We start from the raw sequence: 19539 nt of genomic DNA, 5'->3' as shown, positions 1-19539 counted from the left end.
TGTCTGGTCACCTGCTAAGCTGAGAGCTGTATCAGGCAGACAATAAATTACAGAGCTGATTCCTGACCTCCAGCCAGGAGCAGAAATCCATCGTGCTCCTGACGTCCCTGTGCTCGTGAGTAATGCCAGTGGTTTATGCGAGATGCTTAAATTGTTTATCCTCACCTGGTCTCTTCTGGTTTTTCACTCTGTGACACGCTGTACGCCTAGAAATGGTGCAGTTTCCCATTTATGCCAACAGTGAGCAGTAGAATTGACTCCCTTGAGGGCAGAATGTGTGCAAAGTCCTGTCCAAGGATGCCCAAATAGTGTGTGTAAAAACTCCTTTGTGTTGTCCTTTTTAAGCTGATCTTGTGAACAGACCAGGTGCTGTTTTCACATTTGTTAAATTTTCCTGCCAGTAACCACAGCACCTCTTCTTCTTTTGGTTTGGTTTTATTCATTGGTCACTTCAGCAGTGCCCAAACACACTAATTCATCCCTTACTGGTGTAGAGGACCAGAACAAGACTGGTGGATGTTTAAAGTCCCGTGGTAACTCTGACATTAGGGTCTTGATGTCACAGGCACAGGAGGACACCACAGACAGGCTGGGTCCTGGTGGAGGGAGATCCTGTACCACACAGACCCCACTCATTGACACTGGTGTTTGGTCTTGTATAAAGAACAGAGCTCACTTACATCCAGGCACTGCAGTGACTGAGTTATTGATCAAAATGCATAAGCCAAAGTGTGCTGAGTCCAATTACGTTCCCCACTTGGCAGAGTGTAGCTGTAACTGGGATTTCTTTGTTCTGTGCCAGCTACGGGGTGAATATACCTGTCTTCTGTAAAACTTGCCTGTGAAAAACTGGGTCCGTTCGTGCCTTGGGTGCCCCCTCCATGTGAACAGCACTCACATGCCAAGCGGGGCTTCTGCGTGTTGTTTACCTGACCTGATCAATTGATTCCATCTTGGATAATTAGCCTGAATTTCATCGCCAATAAGAAAGGCTTCCAGCGATAATAAAGGCTGTGGTCCTGCAGCATGATGTCATCTGTAGATTTCAGAAAGAGAGAAATAAGGCCTTTAAAAAATAGTGTTTAGTGAAGTAGAGGAAGTTTGAACCTGCTTAAAAACACAAGCTGGGTAAGAACCAGGATGTCGGGCTGGTCTGGAACTGGAGTCAGTGGGAGCTCTTCATGCACAGCACGAGCAGGGTCTGGTTCCTGCCCTTAATGGGATCACTGAAGAATTGATTTTTGCTTCAGAGGCACAACATCAGGCTGTGTCCATACAGGAGATGGGGTGCTGAGCCCGAGGCACTGCAGGATGCTGAGGGAGCTCCCAGTCCCTGGGCTCTCAGGGTGCTGTTTTGTGCGTCCATGGCTTCCAGCAGCCTGGGACTGCGCTTAGCACATGGTGCTGACTTTCTTTCCCTGTGGTGACTTGCAGGGTTGTTGAGTGGAAGAAACATGGGATTCCCATCTCAAATCGGAGAGTTTAGTGCTCGAGCTGACCCATCCAGTGGAACTGATGGAGCTCCCAGGGAGATTCCTGAACCCAAACCCTCTGCCATCCTTCCCTGGCGGAGGGGGGGCTCCATCCGGAGAGCAGCTGGTGGCTTTTATTGGCAGCAGAGGCCACAAATGTGTCATGCAATAAACTGCTTAAAAATGCCCAGTATTTGAACCCTGTTGAGTGCGCAGAAGCTGTTTCTTAACCTTTGCCAAAAGGGATGGCAATTTTTTTATTTTATTTTTTTTTTTATTTGACTCACACACGGAGCAGGGAAAGGGCAGGCAGAACCCGCTGACGTCAGAACTCTTTGGTTTGGTGTTTTTGTTCTTCCCTGAGAGCCTGACGGGCCCCGTGGCACAAGTTACGAGGGTAGTTTGGATTCCTGTTCTCAGTAGCAGTAGCGAAGGTGCGTGTTGTTACTCTTTAAAATTACAGTGAAGGTGTTACTGACCTATTAAAATTGGAAACAAACGATTGCAAGAAACAATAATGACTGTGTGAGCCGCAGAGCAGCAGAGTTCAGCCCACGTTACCCAGCGCTTTGCAGTGGCAGATGCCGGTGGCAGCCTCCCTAGACATCGTCAACTAAAAATTTATAAATGAGGGGGATTTTGAAACTGTCGCACAGCAGCAGGAAGCTGGTTGTCGTGTCGGTGTTACTGTGATGTGATAGAAATGCTGATAGAACACGCTTTGGAGGACGTGGAAATATGAATAAGATTTTTACAAGACTCCCTGTCTCTCTTGTTATTTATCAAAAATTAATAGTGGCTCTGATCCTGCCTGTGCCGTGGACTGGCCCTGCCCAGAGTTGTGGTTTCACCCGAGCACTTTTCTGTGTGGCTGGGGCTTCTCCCTCTTTCTCCTCCCTCTCCCTGGGACCAGACCCACGGGCCGGGGGAAGCCGAGGGACCTGGTGGAGCACAGGCTGGTGACACCTGCATCACGTAAACCAGAAAAAAGGGATTTTCTTCTTTTCCAGTTTCATTTTCTTTTAGCTGTCTTAGCTTTTGTGTCATTATGAGTTAAAATACTACACCAAGTTCACGTTTAGGCCGCCCCTTTCACTGTGGTATTCCTACTGTTGTCTCAAATCCCTCTTGGTGACTGACTGTTCATTCAGGGACAGCCAAATTAGCACCCACAGGAGGAGAAACAGTCTGATAATGAGGGTGTCGAGCAGAGATTGTTGGTGCTGTCGTGCTGAGATACATCTTGATCTGCATAACGAGGCTGCTCAGGTCGTCTTGAGACAGCACTAAGGGAAAATCACGTCTCCAAGAACGACGGCTCAGGTTGGAGGAGGAGGGTGGACGGCAGGTGACCTGTGTGCAGTCGGTGTGAGTTGGGTGCCATCTGTTGGGCAGGTACCCGATTATTCCCTGTGTGTGTGTTTCAGGAGAGCAGGAACTAGCTCCCCGAGGGTGACTCTGCAGTTTCCTGCAGCATTAGAAAGAATAACTTTTATTTTGCTCCTCCTCCCAAAGGGCTGAGATCTTTGAGAGGAAAGTATCTCTAAAAGAAGATTGATTTCATTCTGCAAACATTCTGCAGTGATGTTAGTGTTGCGCAGGTTGAGTGGGTTTGCAGAAAGCTGCTTGATCCTTGCTGTATTCTGCTCTTTCGGAGTAGTGTGTCGTGATTCAGAGCTCATTGTGCCCAGCAGCTGGCACCTTCCCATCTTTACACATTTCATGGGACTGTACCTGCCCTAAGGCAGTGTCTCAGCCCAGGGGGACATGCTGTGCCGTGCAGAGGGGCTTCAGCCATCAGACCACCTCCGTGGGCGGTGGCAGGGGGTCTGAGTGCTGGTGCTGTGCAGACAGGGTGGGCACCACAGCTCTCTGCCAGCTGGTGCCTGCAGCCCACCAGCAAAGATTGTCACTCAGGTGCATGGAGTCGGTTCATATTTAACAACGGGGTTTTACATCCTCCCACGGCTGCCCCGGCCGTAACAACAAGGGAGGGAGGTGGAGAGAAATCCTCTGGTGACCCAGATCTGCTCCGTGGGCCGTAGGTGGAGCCGTCGGGATGTGAGTAACCGGCACTGACCTCCTTACAGGGATGGAGAAACAGGGCAGAGAGGTGGTGGCCTCCTTCTGCGAGTCACTGGGACCTCCCAGCGGGCAGGGGGGAAGTCCTCTTCTGCTGGGGAGGGTGGTTCTGTTGGAACTCCTGGTTGTTGGGACCACCATCATCTGCCCCTTGGCTGAGCCAGATTTGTAGGAATATGAACAAAGGGGGCAGCGGACCCAGGACCCCTCCAAAACTTCACATTGTCTCCCACAGTGGCTGCTGTGAGAGGCCTCCAAGAAAAACATAAGAACACTGCAGCAAGTCGATGTACCAATAACGTGTCTCCACAGTAATCCCCTCCTCTTCTCTCGCAGCGAGAGCTCCAGCTGCAGCTCAGAGGAGAAACCCTCGTGTCCCTCCGGAGCCGCTCTCTGTACGGCACCTCACCAGGGTCCCACACCCAGCACTCCTGTCGTTAACAAGAATTGCTCATTGAAATGCAGCACGCTTTATTTTTGCTTGCAGAAAACTGTTGCAGTTGTACCAGAGATACAGTTCCAAATTTTTCAAATAATAAACACCACAAATTCTGTGGTGTTTATTGGGGTATTTTGGACATCCAGAACCCATTGGCATCATTGAAAATGCCTCACTTCCTTCCTGAAGGACAGAGATTATTAAAAAAATAAAATAAAAAGGAAAACAGACAACTAAAGTCATTAAACTTAGTCATTGCAGATAATACTTTTTTTTAACGTTGGATTTCCCTTAACCTTGCAACAAATCTGCTAAACTGGCAGAAGGCAGCAGGGGTTTGGTGATGGGCCCTGGGCACAGCTGTGCCTTTCCCTGGTTGGTTTGTGCTGTGTGTTCCAGTCATTTGCTGCTTCTTTTTTGTTTGGTTTTCTTTTTCTGAATTTATTCATTGTCCTCCTGATTTGGATTCTCCCTCCCCTCTACCCTAGAACTGTCTGTACTTGTCCAGAGCGCGGTGCTCTGGGAGCCCGGGTCCTCTTGGACTGCAAGGCCAGTGCAGATGGCCCTGGTTCAGCTGTGCTTTTCTTCCAGAGATTACAGCCCAATGTCGTCTTCTTTTTTTTTTTTTTTTTTTAAAATTTTGGTTTTCCTTTTTGTTTTTGCTCTATTATTTTGTTGCAGTCAGTGAAGGTTTTCTCATACAGTTCAGTAATTCTGTGCAATTATGGAAGGGATATTCTACCATTAAAATCTGGATTCAATAAACAATAGATGATTTTTCATTTATTGAAACTGCCACTAGCTGCACAGTATTTCATCAAACAATTTCAAACTGTCCCTAATTTAGTTAAGCAAAATAGCCAAATGTTGCTCATTGATGTCAGTAACTGTCTGAAAATAAAGAATTTAGTGAAATAACTATAAATTTGCAGCAATATAACTTGTTTCAGAATCTGACCTATCAAGCTTTCTGCTTTGTATTTTAATAAGAAAGTATATTTTATGTGAAAGCAATTTACATCATTCTTTCAAAACCACATCTATAGTTACTTTAAATACAACCAGTCTAATAATAATAAATACAGAGAAACTCAAATATACAGCACTGCAATAAAGCAGTTCTTAAGGAACAGAACTGTTGGGAAAAAAAAAAAAAAGTTAAGTTTTTGCACACTTACCCTCCCTATTTAAGCAAAATTCTCACTGACTAAGGAAATAGTTTTGCCTCAGTCGGAAGGGGTTCAGATTTTGGATTAAGATTCTGACAACGAGTTTTGTGTTTAAGATATGTGTGAAATGCAGTTTTGGGGACCCCTACTCTCAATGTCTGCCTACACTTTTGTCTCAAGGGATCCTTATATGCCTGCTCTTGGGCTTTGAGTATGTTTTTTTTTTTATTAGGATTTTAAACAAGTGCCTAACCAGTCAACAATCAAGCCACTAAGATAACATAATCAAATTAAAATACTTTTTTGAAGATCCTGGAAATTTTAGTATTGAGCATCCTATGTTTCTGTTGTCTGCCAATGTTCGTTTTTTTTTTTTTTTTTTTTTTTAATCAGGAGTCTTAAGTGCTACCAATGTGCAAGTAATAAATGCAAATAACAATCCGTGTTCTCATTTTCCCATGACTTCTCTGCTTCAGGCAGATTTCCTGTGCTGTGAAGTATTTCTGTGTGGATCCTCCTCTCTTCCCTCGCAGCGGGAGCCGGGTGAGGAGGCTGCTGGCGAGAGACCCACCGGGTCCCTGAGACCTGGGGCAGACCCTGCGCTGCAGGTCTCCTCCTCTGCTTTGGAGGACGTGCCGGGCGGCCGCTGTGCCTGGGTTGGGTTGACCTGCTGCAGGCTGCTGGTGAGGAGACCCAGGAGCGGCGTGGGATGGTCTCTTTTTCACGTCACAAGTTTTATTTTGGTGCTGGTGCTTGTATGAGGTGGGAGCTTTGGGAGCTTATGAGGCTGAAATCGCTGTGCAAAGAGTGGTGGTCTGGAGTCCTAGTTCTGCTCCTCTCCTCCCTCGAGACACGCTGCCACGTCTCTGGATGCTCTGAGGACGGTGGCTGCAGGACATGTCCCCCCGCACTCAGTGCTCCCCGTTAACACCTCGCAGCTCTGGGTGCAGCCCCTCGAGATCCTGCTGTACCTGGGGAAGCGAGACCGTGACCCTGTGCTGAGCCAGGGCTCAGGAGACCCCATGGGGACACTGGGGTGGTACTTTAGTCCGGGTGTAGCAGTGTGTGGTGATGGCAGTGGGGTGGCACATGTGGGGCTGTGTGGTGGTGCTGGCAGCCGCTGCGGGGGTACTGTTGTGCTGTGACCTGTATTTCCCCGTCGATGGTACCAAGCGGGCGCATCCGGCACCGCTGCGGGATTTCATCTCCAAGAGCTGCTGAATGAAGCAGTTACCATGGAAACCATGGCTTTGGTTCCCCTGGCAACCAGCCGGGTTTCACACAAGCAGAAGGAGAGGTACCACTGTCACCTCTGCTGGTGGCCGGATCCTGCCCGGCGCTGCTTTCTGCTGAGCGATGGGCTTGGCTGGTGGCATCAGCAGGAGCTTGGGTCCAGCAAGTCCTGGCTGCAGGAGCGGGTCCTTTGCAGCCCTGCTGTGGTGGGTGCCATCACCTTTGCTAGTGCCAGCAGCCGCTGCCGGTGCCCACACTCGCTGAGGACACCAGCCTGACACCTTGGGGGGACCTGGCTCTTGTGGTTCCTGCTTTCCTGGGCTCTCCTTCATCGCAGCAGGTTGGGTTGGGTTGAGGCAAGTGGTTTCTCTAGATTCTGGGCTTTAAGCAAACTGCTCGTCGCACCTGAAGAACTTCATAGAAAATTTAGTAAGGTTCAAAGTAGGAGTGTCCAAATTGTTGTGACTAACACAAAACTCTGAAGTGCTGCAGGAGAGCAGGGCTCCTGTGCCAACAGAGTCCTGGGCCTTGGGCTGTTTGGGGGCTGCAGGTTCCTTCTGTCTGCTGATGGGTCTGGTTCCAGCGTTCGTGGGGACGGGCTGGTGGAGCAGTGATGCTGTAGACACACTGCAGCACGGCAGTCCCTACAAGGATAAGATCCTTTTCTTAGGATTTAGCTTTTTTCCCCATTATATGTAGAAATCAGAACTCCATACGGCAGCAGAAAGCCAGGGTGGGAATGGAGTGGAGGGCCCACTGGTGGGATTGGTGCTCGGGGACCTCCCTGGCCCAGCAGCTCCTGGTTTGCTGCAGCGGCTGCCGTCCCAGGAGCAAAGAGTTAAAGACTCTGGTTCAAAATCGCAAATCACTTTCATGATTGCTCATTGATGAGGAATTTTTAATCAGTGAATGCCATGTAATAGAACACAACAGCTGAAATACGCTTTTGGAAAAGCTCGTAATTGAAAGTGTGTTTTGAAATTGTTAATACTATGTTTATAAGGGGAGCTTTTGAATAAGACCTTTTAAACCTCGCTAATGCCAACAACAGGGCCAGCATTATCCTTGAGGCAAGCACAGAGGAAGCATTGGGGGCATTATTTTCAACCTTGACAGAAGAAGAAGCAATTTAATTACAGCCGGCTATAAAATGGAAAATTCCTCACACTGACAAATGACTGTTGCTGCGCAGCGACAACAGTAGTTTGTGTCTGTTTATTTACCAAATAACGGCAAGTGGGATGCACACAAGGACCAAAGAATCAGCGAGAGGAACAGGCACAAAGGAGCGGAAGGCTGCAGCTGGCATTGCATCGGGTGTTGGCCGTCACTGCGGCTGTGCTGGACGGCCCTAACAACCCACGTGGGTACAGGCTGCTTTGAAGCTGACGGCTACGTGTAAAGGAGGAAAATCAGATACTTGTGGGGAGCAAAAGCAAACGCACTTAGAGATTTTAATGTGGTCACTGCTGTTTAAGTAGAAGATGAAGGGACTCTTCACGGCTGCCCGTGCTCCCTGTCACTGATCCCACCTGTGCTGGAGCCGTGTCCCCGGCCCCTGCCCCTCTGCAGGCGTTCCCCAACCAAAGACTCGCTCACAGCTGCAGAATCAGACGTGTTTTCCCCGTGACCACTCTTGTACTTTATACTACACGCATGCTGAAGTGTGTGGCCGTGTGGTTAAAGCACGTTTTAAATACAGCTTTGGTGTTCAGAATTGTTCCTGCAGGGATACCGATCCCTGCAGCAAATGATCGCTGTGCGCTTGATTTGGCCTTGGCTCCCCATTTCACATGGATTAGGAGTTATACTGTGAGAGCTGTAAATGTTTGGAGTGAAATGATCAGCTCGTTTTTACCAGAGCCAGCAGCTGATCTGCAAAACCTCCCAGCTGCCAAAAGCCATGGGTGGATTCAGCTGAAAGTGAGGGGAAATCCATGATTTCTTCCTGGGGTAGCTCAGCTCCCCCTGCATCAGGGTCAGGACTCACTGGCTCTTTGAGGTGATGCTCTTGTGGAATTTATGCAGGCGCATAGAGATGAAAAATAGATTGGTTGTGGTTCTCGCCGTAGTTTCCTTGCACTGCGGAGTAAAAGTTGCCTGGGCAACCCGGGCTTCCAGTTCCTTAGTGTTAAAAAAAGAAATCCTGCAGTCATCGCTGCACAGGCGGAAGGAGGAGAGTCTGTGCTGAGGTTGTTGCTTGGAAAAGAGCAGTCTCGGGGCGGGGGGACGGGCTGTGCGTCTGTTGAGCTGGGGGAAATCACGCTGCCGCCTTCCAACACGTGGGCTGAGCTCGGATCACGTCTCGCCGGCTTCGGCTGTGAGCGTGGAACAGAGAACCAGGGGGAAAGGGGGGGCACAGGGTCTGCCCCCCTCCCTGGGGTCAGTGCAGGGTTTGCAGTAGATCCCTGTCCTCACCAGGGACTGAGCCCACGACAGCAGGAGCCGGGGTTAGGTGTGGAGTGTGGGAAGCACAGCACTGCCCATCAGAAGGAAACTTTTTTTAGGTTTAGGAGGCTCATCAGTTTTCCTTCAGAAGGCAGTAGCCAAAGTGACTCTTCAGTTTTTCATGACCAGCTCTTGTCCTTTCCCTTTCTGCTTGAATTTGAAAGGTGTAACTGTTTCTGAACACGTTTTACCCCAACATAACTTGTAATAAAAAACCTGAGCTATGGACACGGGAGCGACCGGGTTAGTGTAGTGTACTTGTCTTTGTCCTCCTTACATTCCTTTTTCTTCCCTCTGTCTTTAGACTTTAAAGAGGAAGGAAAAAGAATACGAACATGAGATGGAGCGGCTGGCGAGAGAGAAGATTGCTACCCAGCAGCGACTGGCAGAGCTGAAGAACGAGTTGAGCCAGTGGATGGACATCTTGGAGATTGACAGAATCATTCGACAGACAGTTCAGCCAGAAGATGACCAGGCATCTACCTCCACAGCATCAGGTACCCATCATTTTTCTCTCGTAATCGTAATGCTGCATGTCACTGACACAGTTACATAGAGGTGGTGGGGATCTTCAGTTAGCACCATCACAGTTTCTTTGCATTTAGTAAACAGTAAAATGTTTTCAAGTGGTTTGTATTCATTGATGTTGCCTAATAACACACTGCTGCTTGTGTGAAGTAAGCTGAAAATTGTGCATCAACCTGAGGTAGCCACAGAGTGCGGGTTTGCACATTCAGTGGGCTGGTACCTGACATGGAGCTCCCTGATTTCCAAACTTAGTGTTCCTCTGGTACAACTGCGTCCCTGCGCGTTAGAACTGAGTGGTGCCTGAGCATCCTGCTGGGTTTGTGTGGACGTGGGAGGGTGTTCAGCCACGTAGAGAAGAAGGAGTTGGTACAGGAAGGATCCAGCAGAGCACTGAACAACTTAATGAGCCTTCACGTTGTGTGAAAAGGATTCCCAGTGAAGATGAAATGATACTAATGAGTACCTGGTGTGCTGTTCCCAGTAAGAAGTTTCTGTGGGACAGGAGAGTGCATGCTTCTTTCCCTACCAGTGATGTGCAGCAGTAGGCAGTCCCTGGATGTACAGCGCTTTGCTCTCCAGAGCAGCCCCTGGCAGCCCGAATCGTGACAGCGTTTGCTCTTGGCACTCCAGGCAGATGATACAGCGGGGTCCAGGAAGGGAAAACCTGAGTTTTCTGGTTCATTCAGGCTTGTATCAGGCTCATCACCTCTGAATGTACTCGCAGACACCGAGTGTAGGCTGATGGAAGCTGAGAGCAGGAGTGCTTTGTCTATAGGAGCGTCAGCCGCTCACCTCTCCAGTGGCCTCTGCCGAAAGGGATCGCTTCAAGCTACTACTGACCTCAGAGCTTGCAAAAGGGAAGGGTCTGCTCTGGTTTTCCTGCTGCTTCTGTATCTTCGGAGATTTTTAATCTCTACTGCACGGCTGCCTTTAGAGCCAGCAGTGCAAGGTGCCCTGCTCGTCTTCTCACTCTCTGCAGGGTCAGCACGTTCCCGTGCTGCTTCCTTAGTTCCTGGGCTGGACGAGAGTCCATTTTCCAGAACCAGACGAGAAACCTGCAGCCGTGTTTCTCCCTGGCTGTTTCCTTCCTGCTCTGGGAGCAGACGGGGTGGTACCAATCAGTGGAACAACTGGACAGGAAAGGAAACCCTGTTCCTCTTCTCAGAAGGAGCTCTCTTCAGCCCGTTGGGAGTCCAGCCCGGCTGTGCTCCGGCTGCCTCTGCTGGCTTTGCTTCCCTTCCCTGCCCAGCCACATCTCTCCTTCTCTTGAGCTGGGGCTTCGAGCTCGTCTCGCCTGCCTGGCACCGGGTCCTTGGCCCCAAAGCCAGGAAGAGAGGAATTTGCTGCCCCATTGGGGCTCGGTGGAGCCTGCCCTGCCCTGCCCAGCCGAGCCAAGCCGTGCTGAGACACCTGCCTGTAGCTCAGTGACTCCTCCTGCTGCTGTCTCTTCCGCCCGTGCTGCCTGTTAGGGAGGCCGGTCAGTCCCATCCGTGCTCTGCTTTCTTTTTTTATGGGAGTTTCTTCCTTTCGTTTTTTCCAGAGGGTGAAGACAACATGGATGAAGACATGGAAGATGACAGGCCAGTGAACTCATTACCAAAACTAACGCAGCGCCAGCACCCAGAGCTCCTGAAAGCCGTCCCTTCCAACGCTGCTTCCCACCACCCGGCGGTTCTGCCCCAGCACCTCTCCATCCAGCAGAAACCAGCCCCTGCCCAGCCTCCCATCCAGACACAAGCACTGGTCCCGCCGCCCGCCATCGTCCCCGCACAGACTCACATCGTGGCGGCTTCCACAGTGCAATCGACTGTTATTGCCCACACCGCCACGACCCACGCTTCGGTCATTCAGACTGTCAACCACGTCATTCAGGGTCCACAGACCAAGCACATCGCTCACATTGCACCTTCCACCTCCAGCCCCGTGCAACTGACCACTGCTGCTCAGCCCATCGGCCACATCACTGTGCACCCCGCCACCATCAACCACATGGCCCACCTGGGCCAGCAGCTGCCCATCTACCCTCAGCCCGTGGCCGTCAGCCAGCCCGTGGTGAGCCACATCGCCCACACCATCTCGCACCAGCAAGTGAATGGAACCACAAACCTTGGCCAGCAGGCGGTGATGGCCAAGCCCGCCGTAGGAACCCAAGTGGTGCATCACCCGCAGTTGGTGGGGCAGACGGTCCTAAACCCGGTGACTATGGTGACCATGCCCTCCTTCCCAGTGAGCACGCTGAAGCTGGCCTAGAGGGGATGGCCCGAGGGCGAGCTCGTTGTCGGGATCCTTTCCTAAACTCCATACATTCCAACCAGGTCCGGCTCGGCGGGAGGGCGGTGCGGGCAAGGCCAGCGGTGGGACGGGGCCGGGCTGTCCTCAGCCACCCGGTCGCCCGTCCCCCCCGGCAGCCAGAGACGGGGCCTCTCGCACTTGAATTTTGCTAATCCGAGACAAAAAAAAAAAAAACAAACTTCAAAGACAGTTGTTCATGGTGATTTTTTTTCCTTTTATGTGTAATCAGTGAAATATGGATATGATGTTCTTAAGACTTTTAATTTTCCCCTTTTATGTGTTGCTTCTTTGTAGAATAAAAATTGCTGATCTCTTTATTGAGACACTGCGTAGAATGGGAAAAAAAATCATAGAAGTCTATATTTATATATATGTGTGTATGTGTGTGTATATATATGTATATACATATATATATAAATATAACATTTGAAGAAGGCCTTTTGTAAGGTTGATTATTTTGCAGGATTATTAGACAAAATTCATTTTTGGAGGAAGAAGACAGAGTGTCCTCTCTAAACAAGAAACTTTCAGATAGATGGTTTGGTGGACCAGGGTACAAGAAAAAAACAAAAAAAGTTAAACCATGTTAAAGGTATTTCCCGTCAATATATTACATTTCAAAAAACCATCTAAAATCACTGTGACTTGTTATGGCATTTTAAGGAAATTCTCTGTCCTGTCTAATAAAAGGAAAAAGAATACACAACCAGACTTCATTTGTTGCAGTTTTATAAATGACTTGATTTTTATAGCTATGTCAAAAAAATAATGTTTTTTGTTATTTTAATGGTGGACAATGTTCTGTTTGGATGGTTTTTTGGGGGCTTTTGTTTTGGCTTGGTTTTGCTGATGCAATAACTGATTCTGCAGATCTCTGTGCATGGCACTGCCCTCTCGGGGTCCCTCCTGCCCGTCCCCAGCCCCCAGGTTTCTCTGGCTCTGTTCTGCAGGGGGAGGTGTTTTGTGCTGGCAACTTGGTGTGTGTTTGTCCGGGCAGATGGAGCGGGGCCAGGGACAAGGCGACCAACAGAAATTCAGGAGATTTGCTGCGTGGGTTGCTTTTCTGTGTTAGTTTGTTCCTGAGCTGCCCGCGTTGGAGAGCGGGAGTCAGTGGATGGCAGGCGGGAGGGATGTGCATGCGGTATCTTCCAAAGTGCAGTTCTGACATCTGTGTTTTGTTGTTTTTTTTTTCCTTTGGGGGAGAAAAACCGTCTAGTCTTGTGTAGGGTGAGGGTGTGCTCCAGGAGATCAGTGTGTAACTGGTGTCTTGCAGGTGACAGTGAGATGTGCACCAAAGAACAAGCCCTCGTCCCTCCCCGGCGTCCTCGGGGGTGGCTCAGGCAGGTCTCCCTGAAGTCAGCACAAACTCCCACGGGGTCAGAGAGGAGGGACACGGTTTGGCTGGGTGGGTACTCACCCCCCTGGCTGGGAGGCTGCTTAGGACATATTTCATTGCTGACTGAATGTCCTGGTCCTTGCACTGTTCCCTGTGTAGTACAGCTATTAATGATCTCTTTTCCGTCTTCCTCTCTTCTTATAAACCAAGACTCCTCAGTCCTTAGAGCAGGCGAAGGTCCCGCTGTGGCCAGCGGAGGTTTCCCTGGGGGCAGGATGGGAGGAGGGTCCCCGCTGGCATCCCAGGGGTTACACCTGGGGTGACCCCCGCTCGGAGGAGGAGGTGAGGTGGGACCGAGCACTCACACCGTCGCTGGGCCGGTGACGTCTGGCTTTGGGTTGAGATCTTCTGCAGGAGAACAGTCTGTGGGCTCCAGCGGGACGTTTGTCCGGCTGTGGGTGGCTCTGAGCGGTGGCAGAGGTTTGGTTGGGAAAACTGGCCAGTTCTGCACCGTCCGTGCTGCGGTTGAGACTGTGCTGGAGGCAGCAGCAACCACTGCCAAGAGAGACCGAGCGTGATTGTGCCTTCTGAGCAGACATGGCTGAGAATCGCATCCAATCATTATAAAGCCCTGGATTGCTCCATAGTTAACCTCTCTTTCTTTTTTCTTTTTTTTTCCTTACATCCCTGAGTGCAGGGAGCTCTTGCCCGTCTTGTTCTCACGGTTCTTGCAGCAGAATGGACAGATCTTTAAGGATTCCTTGTCCTTAAACCACGTTTATGCAGATGGTTTGTTCTCACTTCTCTTGCCCCATTACTGCTGGGGGTTTAGCAGAGTCTCCAGGGCTCCATCATCTCCTTGTACCTGTGGGGCTCCCCCAGGAACGCTGTGTTTTGTGTCCTAGGGTTCTGGAGAACAGCGTTAGGTATCGGGACAGTTGCTCCTCATCAGAAACTCTTGAAAACTGAGTATTAGCAACAGGGTCATCTCCCTTCTCGGGAGGAACCGCGTGGCTAGGTATCGGGACAGTTGCTCCTCATCAGAAACTCTTGAAAACTGAGTATTAGCAACAGGGTCATCTCCCTTCTCGGGAGGAACCGAGAGGGGTTTGCCTTCTCTGGCTGCTTTAGGAGGGTGAGGAAGCTTCTTTCTGCCTTTCTTTACTGTTCCAACTCATAAAGTCACACAATCGAGGCGGGAAGCCTCATTTCTGGTGGCGAGTAGCTGAGCTCAGTGAAGGAGTGATGGAGAGCGGTACCCGCAGAGCCCCAGGCGTCCAGCTGCTGGCCTTCCCCACAGCGGGAGTTCCCCATTTCCTGAGCTTTCTGCTGGAATGTTTGATGGCCTTTCCCTCCGGGAGGGGCGATGCTGCTGACCTCATCTCTCACTGCCCTGGGCTTTGAGGCCATAGTCTCCCCCTGTCTTTGCTGGGCTGTCTCTCCCCGACCCCTTCGCCGCTGTCACCCCCCACCCGAGGCACAGCTTGTCCCGCTCGGCCGGTCCAGACATCTTGGGTCCCCCCCGTTCTGTTCTCTTCTGCCTGTTCCGAGGCTGCCAGAAACGCGCCGCTGTCACCCCCCACCCGAGGCACAGCTTGTCCCGCTCGGCCGGTCCAGACAGGGAGGAACCGCGTGGCTTTGCCTTCTCTGGCTGCTTTAGGAGGGTGAGGAAGCTTCTTTCTGCCTTTCTTTACTGTTCCAACTCATAAAGTCACACAATCGAGGCGGGAAGCCTCATTTCTGGTGGCGAGTAGCTGAGCTCAGTGAAGGAGTGATGGAGAGCGGTACCCGCAGAGCCCCAGGCGTCCAGCTGCTGGCCTTCCCCACAGCGGGAGTTCCCCATTTCCTGAGCTTTCTGCTGGAATGTTTGATGGCCTTTCCCTCCGGGAGGGGCGATGCTGCTGACCTCATCTCTCACTGCCCTGGGCTTTGAGGCCATAGTCTCCCCCTGTCTTTGCTGGGCTGTCTCTCCCCGACCCCTTCGCCGCTGTCACCCCCCACCCGAGGCACAGCTTATCCCGCTCGGCCGGTCTTGGGTCCCCCCCGTTCTGTTCTCTTCTGCCTGTTCCGAGGCTGCCAGAAACGTTTCTTTGGGTTTTCCTGTTTGTTTTTTTAAAGTCGGCAAACTTCTTTCTGTTCTGTGGGGAAAAGAGCAAACCGCAGCCCGTCTTTCCCCACCTCCCTCATTCCTGCTCAGAAACTTCGGATTTACGCTAATGCTCTTAGAAATTGTGTTCAGTACTGTATAACAAGGGGCACTTTAGAAATGTCTCTCCTCCTTTGATATATGTGTTTTCCCTATGGAGAAAGCTATATATAAATATATATATATGTACACTTTGGGATTCAGAAGATCTAATTTGTCCCAAAAAAAAAATATCAATAAATATGAAGTTTACAAGAAATCTCTTCTGTTGTTGAATAATATTAGTTCCTGGTAACCGTACCACAGAAAAACCAGCCAATGGGTTCTCTACGTAGTAGTGGTGAGAAGCCCCTTCTGTCCCACCAAGCCCGGAGGTCGGTGGAGATGCTCCCACCGAGGGCAGGCTCTGGGTCCATCACCCATGGTGCTTCCTGACCCCCCGGCTCGTGCTCCCCACAGTTCATGTCACATGCCCTACAGCAAAAACGTGCTCAAAAGCTTGTTTTGTGCTTAAAACTTCAGCCAGGGCAGTTGTGTGTGTTGGAAGTGGCCACCGGACGGTCTGTGGGAGCAAAACCCCTTGGGTGGCTGCAGGGACGCCCAAAACCGCTCTCGTTTCACAGCTCCCCCACAGCTGAGGGGTTTGTTCCTGGGGGCCCAGCCTGCCCCAGGGAGCCCCCACGGCTGCCCCAAGCCGGGCCGGCTGCCGGGAGGAGGGGGCTGGTGGCCGGGCACCACCACTGCCTTGTTGGGGCCACCTCCTTCTCACCTGCCACGCGCGGGCAGAGAGGAACAAACCCAAACTGCTGCTTTCAGATTACCCCAAAAAGAGTTGTTAGAGCTGACACCGTAGAGAGGGGAATGTGTTCCTGACCTCACCAGTGGAGATTAGCCAAACCCTGTAGTTTAGGAAGGGAAATGACCCGATTTCCCACGTTCTCTGCAGCGGGGTCCGTGAGGCAGCGGGTCGGGTTGGGCCACGTGTGTCGGTGTGTGTCGGTGTGTGTCGGTGGTGCCTCCGTGTCCTTCCCTCTCCTGAAACACGGCGTGTGCCGGGCTCTGCTCCCAGCTCCTCCGGTGGCTGCCTCTTGCTGCCCGGTGCTGGCCCTGGCCGGAGCCACCGCTGTCCTTTGCTCCTCCCCTGGTGGCTCAGGGTTTCTAAAACCCATCAAAGCAGGCGGGGAGGTCGAGGGAAGAGTTTAAAAAAAGGCAGGCAAATTACCAAAAGTAATTATCACCATTTTTTGCATGGTATCAGATGGACAAGTGTTAGAACTCTTTGCGTTCCCAGTCCCTGGGCTGGGTTACGCTCCTGGCCCAATGCCGGGTGAGGGATGGCCCTGGCTGGAGACCCCTCGGGGTTATGGGGGTGTCTGCAGGCTTGGGGGGGGTGCTGCTGGGGACCCAGTGACAGCCAGGCTCTGGCAGCAGCTTTCCCCGGGGCTCCAGCACCTCCAGCAGCCAAGGCCACGTCCTCAGGTCTTGGCTCAGACCTTTCTCAGGCCAAACCCCACTCATCTCAGGAAAGACTGAGGAGAGACCTGAGGGTGCTGCTGGCGGCTGCTGCAGAGCACGGGTCCTGCGGGGCCTCACCCCCCCCCCCCAGCTCCCAGAGCTGAAAATGTCACACAAACTGCTTCATTCTGTAACACAAATCGGGTTTTTTTTTGATCTGAGACCATTGCCATCAGCCCACCTTTCAAATGAGGCCACTCTTCTGCTGGGGTTCGGTTTGCAAAGTGAGAGGGAATGGGGGTGCAGCGTGTTCCGGCCCCGGCACCGAACAATTCGGGGGGGGGGGTCGAGAGCTGGGTTTTGACCAAAAACCTTTCCTGTGCATTTTTCTTGTGTTTTGGTGACCCCCAGAGAAGGAATCGCGTGCTTTTGGCTGTGGACTGTGTGCAGGAGCAGTGCCGTGAGGGGGGGTCCCCTGGGGAGGAGTGGAGGTTGCTGGCGAGGGGGACACACACCCCCTTTGTCCCCTGGGCTGTCCCTCGGTCGGAAAACGGGGCTGAACCCCAAGTGCTGCCGTCAGACCTCCGCTCCTGCCCGGGGCGCGTGTCCGTCCCTGATGCCGGGTGTCCCAGGCAGGGAGGTCTCAGCTGGGAGCCCCCCCACAGCGGCAGGGAGAGGTGACAGGGGCAGTGTCCCTCCTGCCGGGGCTCTTTGGGATCCTGCACGATTTACCCAGGTAGGAATCACACCAACCAACTAATTGGGATCCAGCAATTGCCCTGCGGGCAGCCTGCTGCTGTCGGACTGCTTGTCTCTTTTCCTTTAATTAAAAGTGGCCTTCTGTAACAAAAGACTAAAAGAAACAAAAAAAAAAAGCAAACAACAAAACAAACGTAAAATGCCTTTGAGTGGTGTAGGTGGAGGTGAGAGTATTGCTGCTGTGTCGGTGTCGGTGTGGTTGTCCGTATGCACGCCTCTGTAGCCGTATAGACATTCAATGCAAGACTTTATCGTGTCTCCGAGTTTTGTACGTAGCCTGTGTCTCCTTCGGACTGGTTTGCATCCTGAGTGAATTTTTTTGCATTTAAAAAAAAAAAAAATACAAACTAAGGTGTGAGAATGGCGGTGGGCAGGGGGAGGAGGCGGCATTTGCCCGGTGTGAGGACGCGGTGGGTGGTTTTTGGGGTGGTTTTTGGCCCCGTTGCTTTCTGTGATGTGTGTGGAAGTGTCCCCAGTGGGGGGACACCCCTCGGCCCTGCTCACCTGTAGGCACTTGATTAATCTTAATTAGCCACGGGGGCCGGCTGCTGGGGCTGGCGTGGGGGGAGCCCAGGGGAGGCTCCTCTTAGACTCTGTGTTTTGTCTTGAGTTGTTCATTTCAATCTTACTTTAATTCAAAAATATATTGGAATGAGGAAGACTCTCAGAGTTCTGGTCTGTTTTCCCTCCCTTGCTATCATTTTGAACAGTTTAAAATTGGTTTTAACACTGTTTTTAGACTATTTTCCTCCTTAGTGGAACGTGGGTTGTTAGGGACAGGAGTTTGGCGTTGGGGGCAGTGGGCTGTGGGTCGGGTCAGTCTCCTCTGTTATAATGAGCTTCACAATAATCACCCAGAATGTGACTCGTGGATCTTTGGGCAGGAGCTCGGGGCTGTGTCTGGCTCTTCCCAGGGCGAGTGGCCAGGATCCCCCCCGTCGGGAGCGGGGTTTTGGGGTGCAGCCAAGAGGAGGGTTTAGTCCCTGCTCCGGGGGGTTGGGGCTGTTCTGTGCTGGGGATTTATACCCCCCCTGACCGTGGGGTGCCCTTTGCTCCTGCGGTGGGATCCCACGGCTCTGCTCCCCGTCAGGATCGCGCCCGTTAATTCACACCCTGCTTTGGCTGAGAAAATGCCTTTGAGTGTGAGGAGCCGGGGGGGGGAACACAGGGCCCCCCACGGCTCCCAGAGGGGCAGGTTGGGCTGTGTCTGCTCCAGTTCCAGGGAAACACCCCAGTCCCATCCTGAGCCCCCCCACCCCAGGGCTGACGCCTCCGGAGGAGGAATCCCGGTACGAATGCCTTAGGATTTGCCTTAACAATCTGAGCCAAAAGAGTGATTCCTGACGGAGAAATCGCAGCCACCAGCCATTGATTTGTGTCTGGTCGAGCACCAGCCTGGGCTTCACCGGGTGAGGGGCCGTGGGGGGAGCAGGGTCCCCCCTGCGCCTCGCACCCCCGTAACCACCCCCCGGCCACGAGCATTTGCCTTTCCCCTCCCTGCACTCTGTGCATTAGGAATGTGTCTGAAAATACTGATTGTCAGCCCAGAGTCGGTGCCAAGTCAAAGCCCCCTTTGCCCCCCCCCACATCACAGGAAAGCCCCTGCCGCGGCACGCGCTCACGCTGGGCAAATGCAGTCTGTTTACAGTGAGGACGTGTCACTGTGTTACCAATTTACTGAAATACTAAATATTGAAAAACCTAGACTGTAAAGATTTTTATGTGTTTGGATACATCTGCTATGTGAAAAAAAAAAACAACTAATTTTGTACATATTGTATTTTTACTATTCAGCTGTACTATAGCGGCTCTTCATGCTCCAGAAATTAGGTATCCAACATGAATAATATCCATGTAATAAGCACTTGCCTGAAATAAATATAAAACTGAAATAAACATGCACTGAAATCTGAAACGGGGCTCTGCATTTTCTTCCTTGTGCTTTGGCTGCAGCTGCTTCTCTCCACGTGTCGTTTCCCAGGGAGGAGAGCAAGGCCCCGGGGGTGTCACTGATCATCACCCCCAGGTGTGTGTCACTGATCCCTCCCAGGTGTGTGTCATTAATCACCCCCCAGGTGTCCCTGATCAGCGGGGCTGGCCCTGCCCCAGCCCGGAGCCGGTGATGCGGCGCTGGGGAAAAGCGAGGATTTTGCCCCAATCCCCAGAATTTGGGACAGCTT

At 51.6% G+C, this 19539-nt stretch overlaps 1 protein-coding gene across 1 annotated transcript in view; it reads left to right on the top strand.

The window, feature by feature from the left end:
- MNT (MAX network transcriptional repressor) overlaps positions 1–12224 on the top strand; it is a 30801-nt gene extending 18577 nt beyond the window's left edge. Inside the window, exons 6-7 of the mRNA XM_014965935.1 lie at positions 9148–9340; positions 10912–12224. Coding sequence (XP_014821421.1) covers positions 9148–9340; positions 10912–11621 — 903 coding nt within the window. The 3' untranslated portion in view covers positions 11622–12224. The remainder of the gene's footprint in view (positions 1–9147; positions 9341–10911) is intronic.
- Positions 12225–19539: the final 7315 nt, after the last annotated feature.

The sequence above is a fragment of the Calidris pugnax genome, unplaced genomic scaffold (genome assembly GCF_001431845.1).
Source record: "Calidris pugnax isolate Ruff unplaced genomic scaffold, ASM143184v1 scaffold45, whole genome shotgun sequence".
NCBI classification, from domain to species: domain Eukaryota; kingdom Metazoa; phylum Chordata; class Aves; order Charadriiformes; family Scolopacidae; genus Calidris; species Calidris pugnax.
The sequence above is the reverse complement of the archived record's forward strand: the minus strand, read 5'-3'. Positions and strand labels throughout refer to the sequence as shown.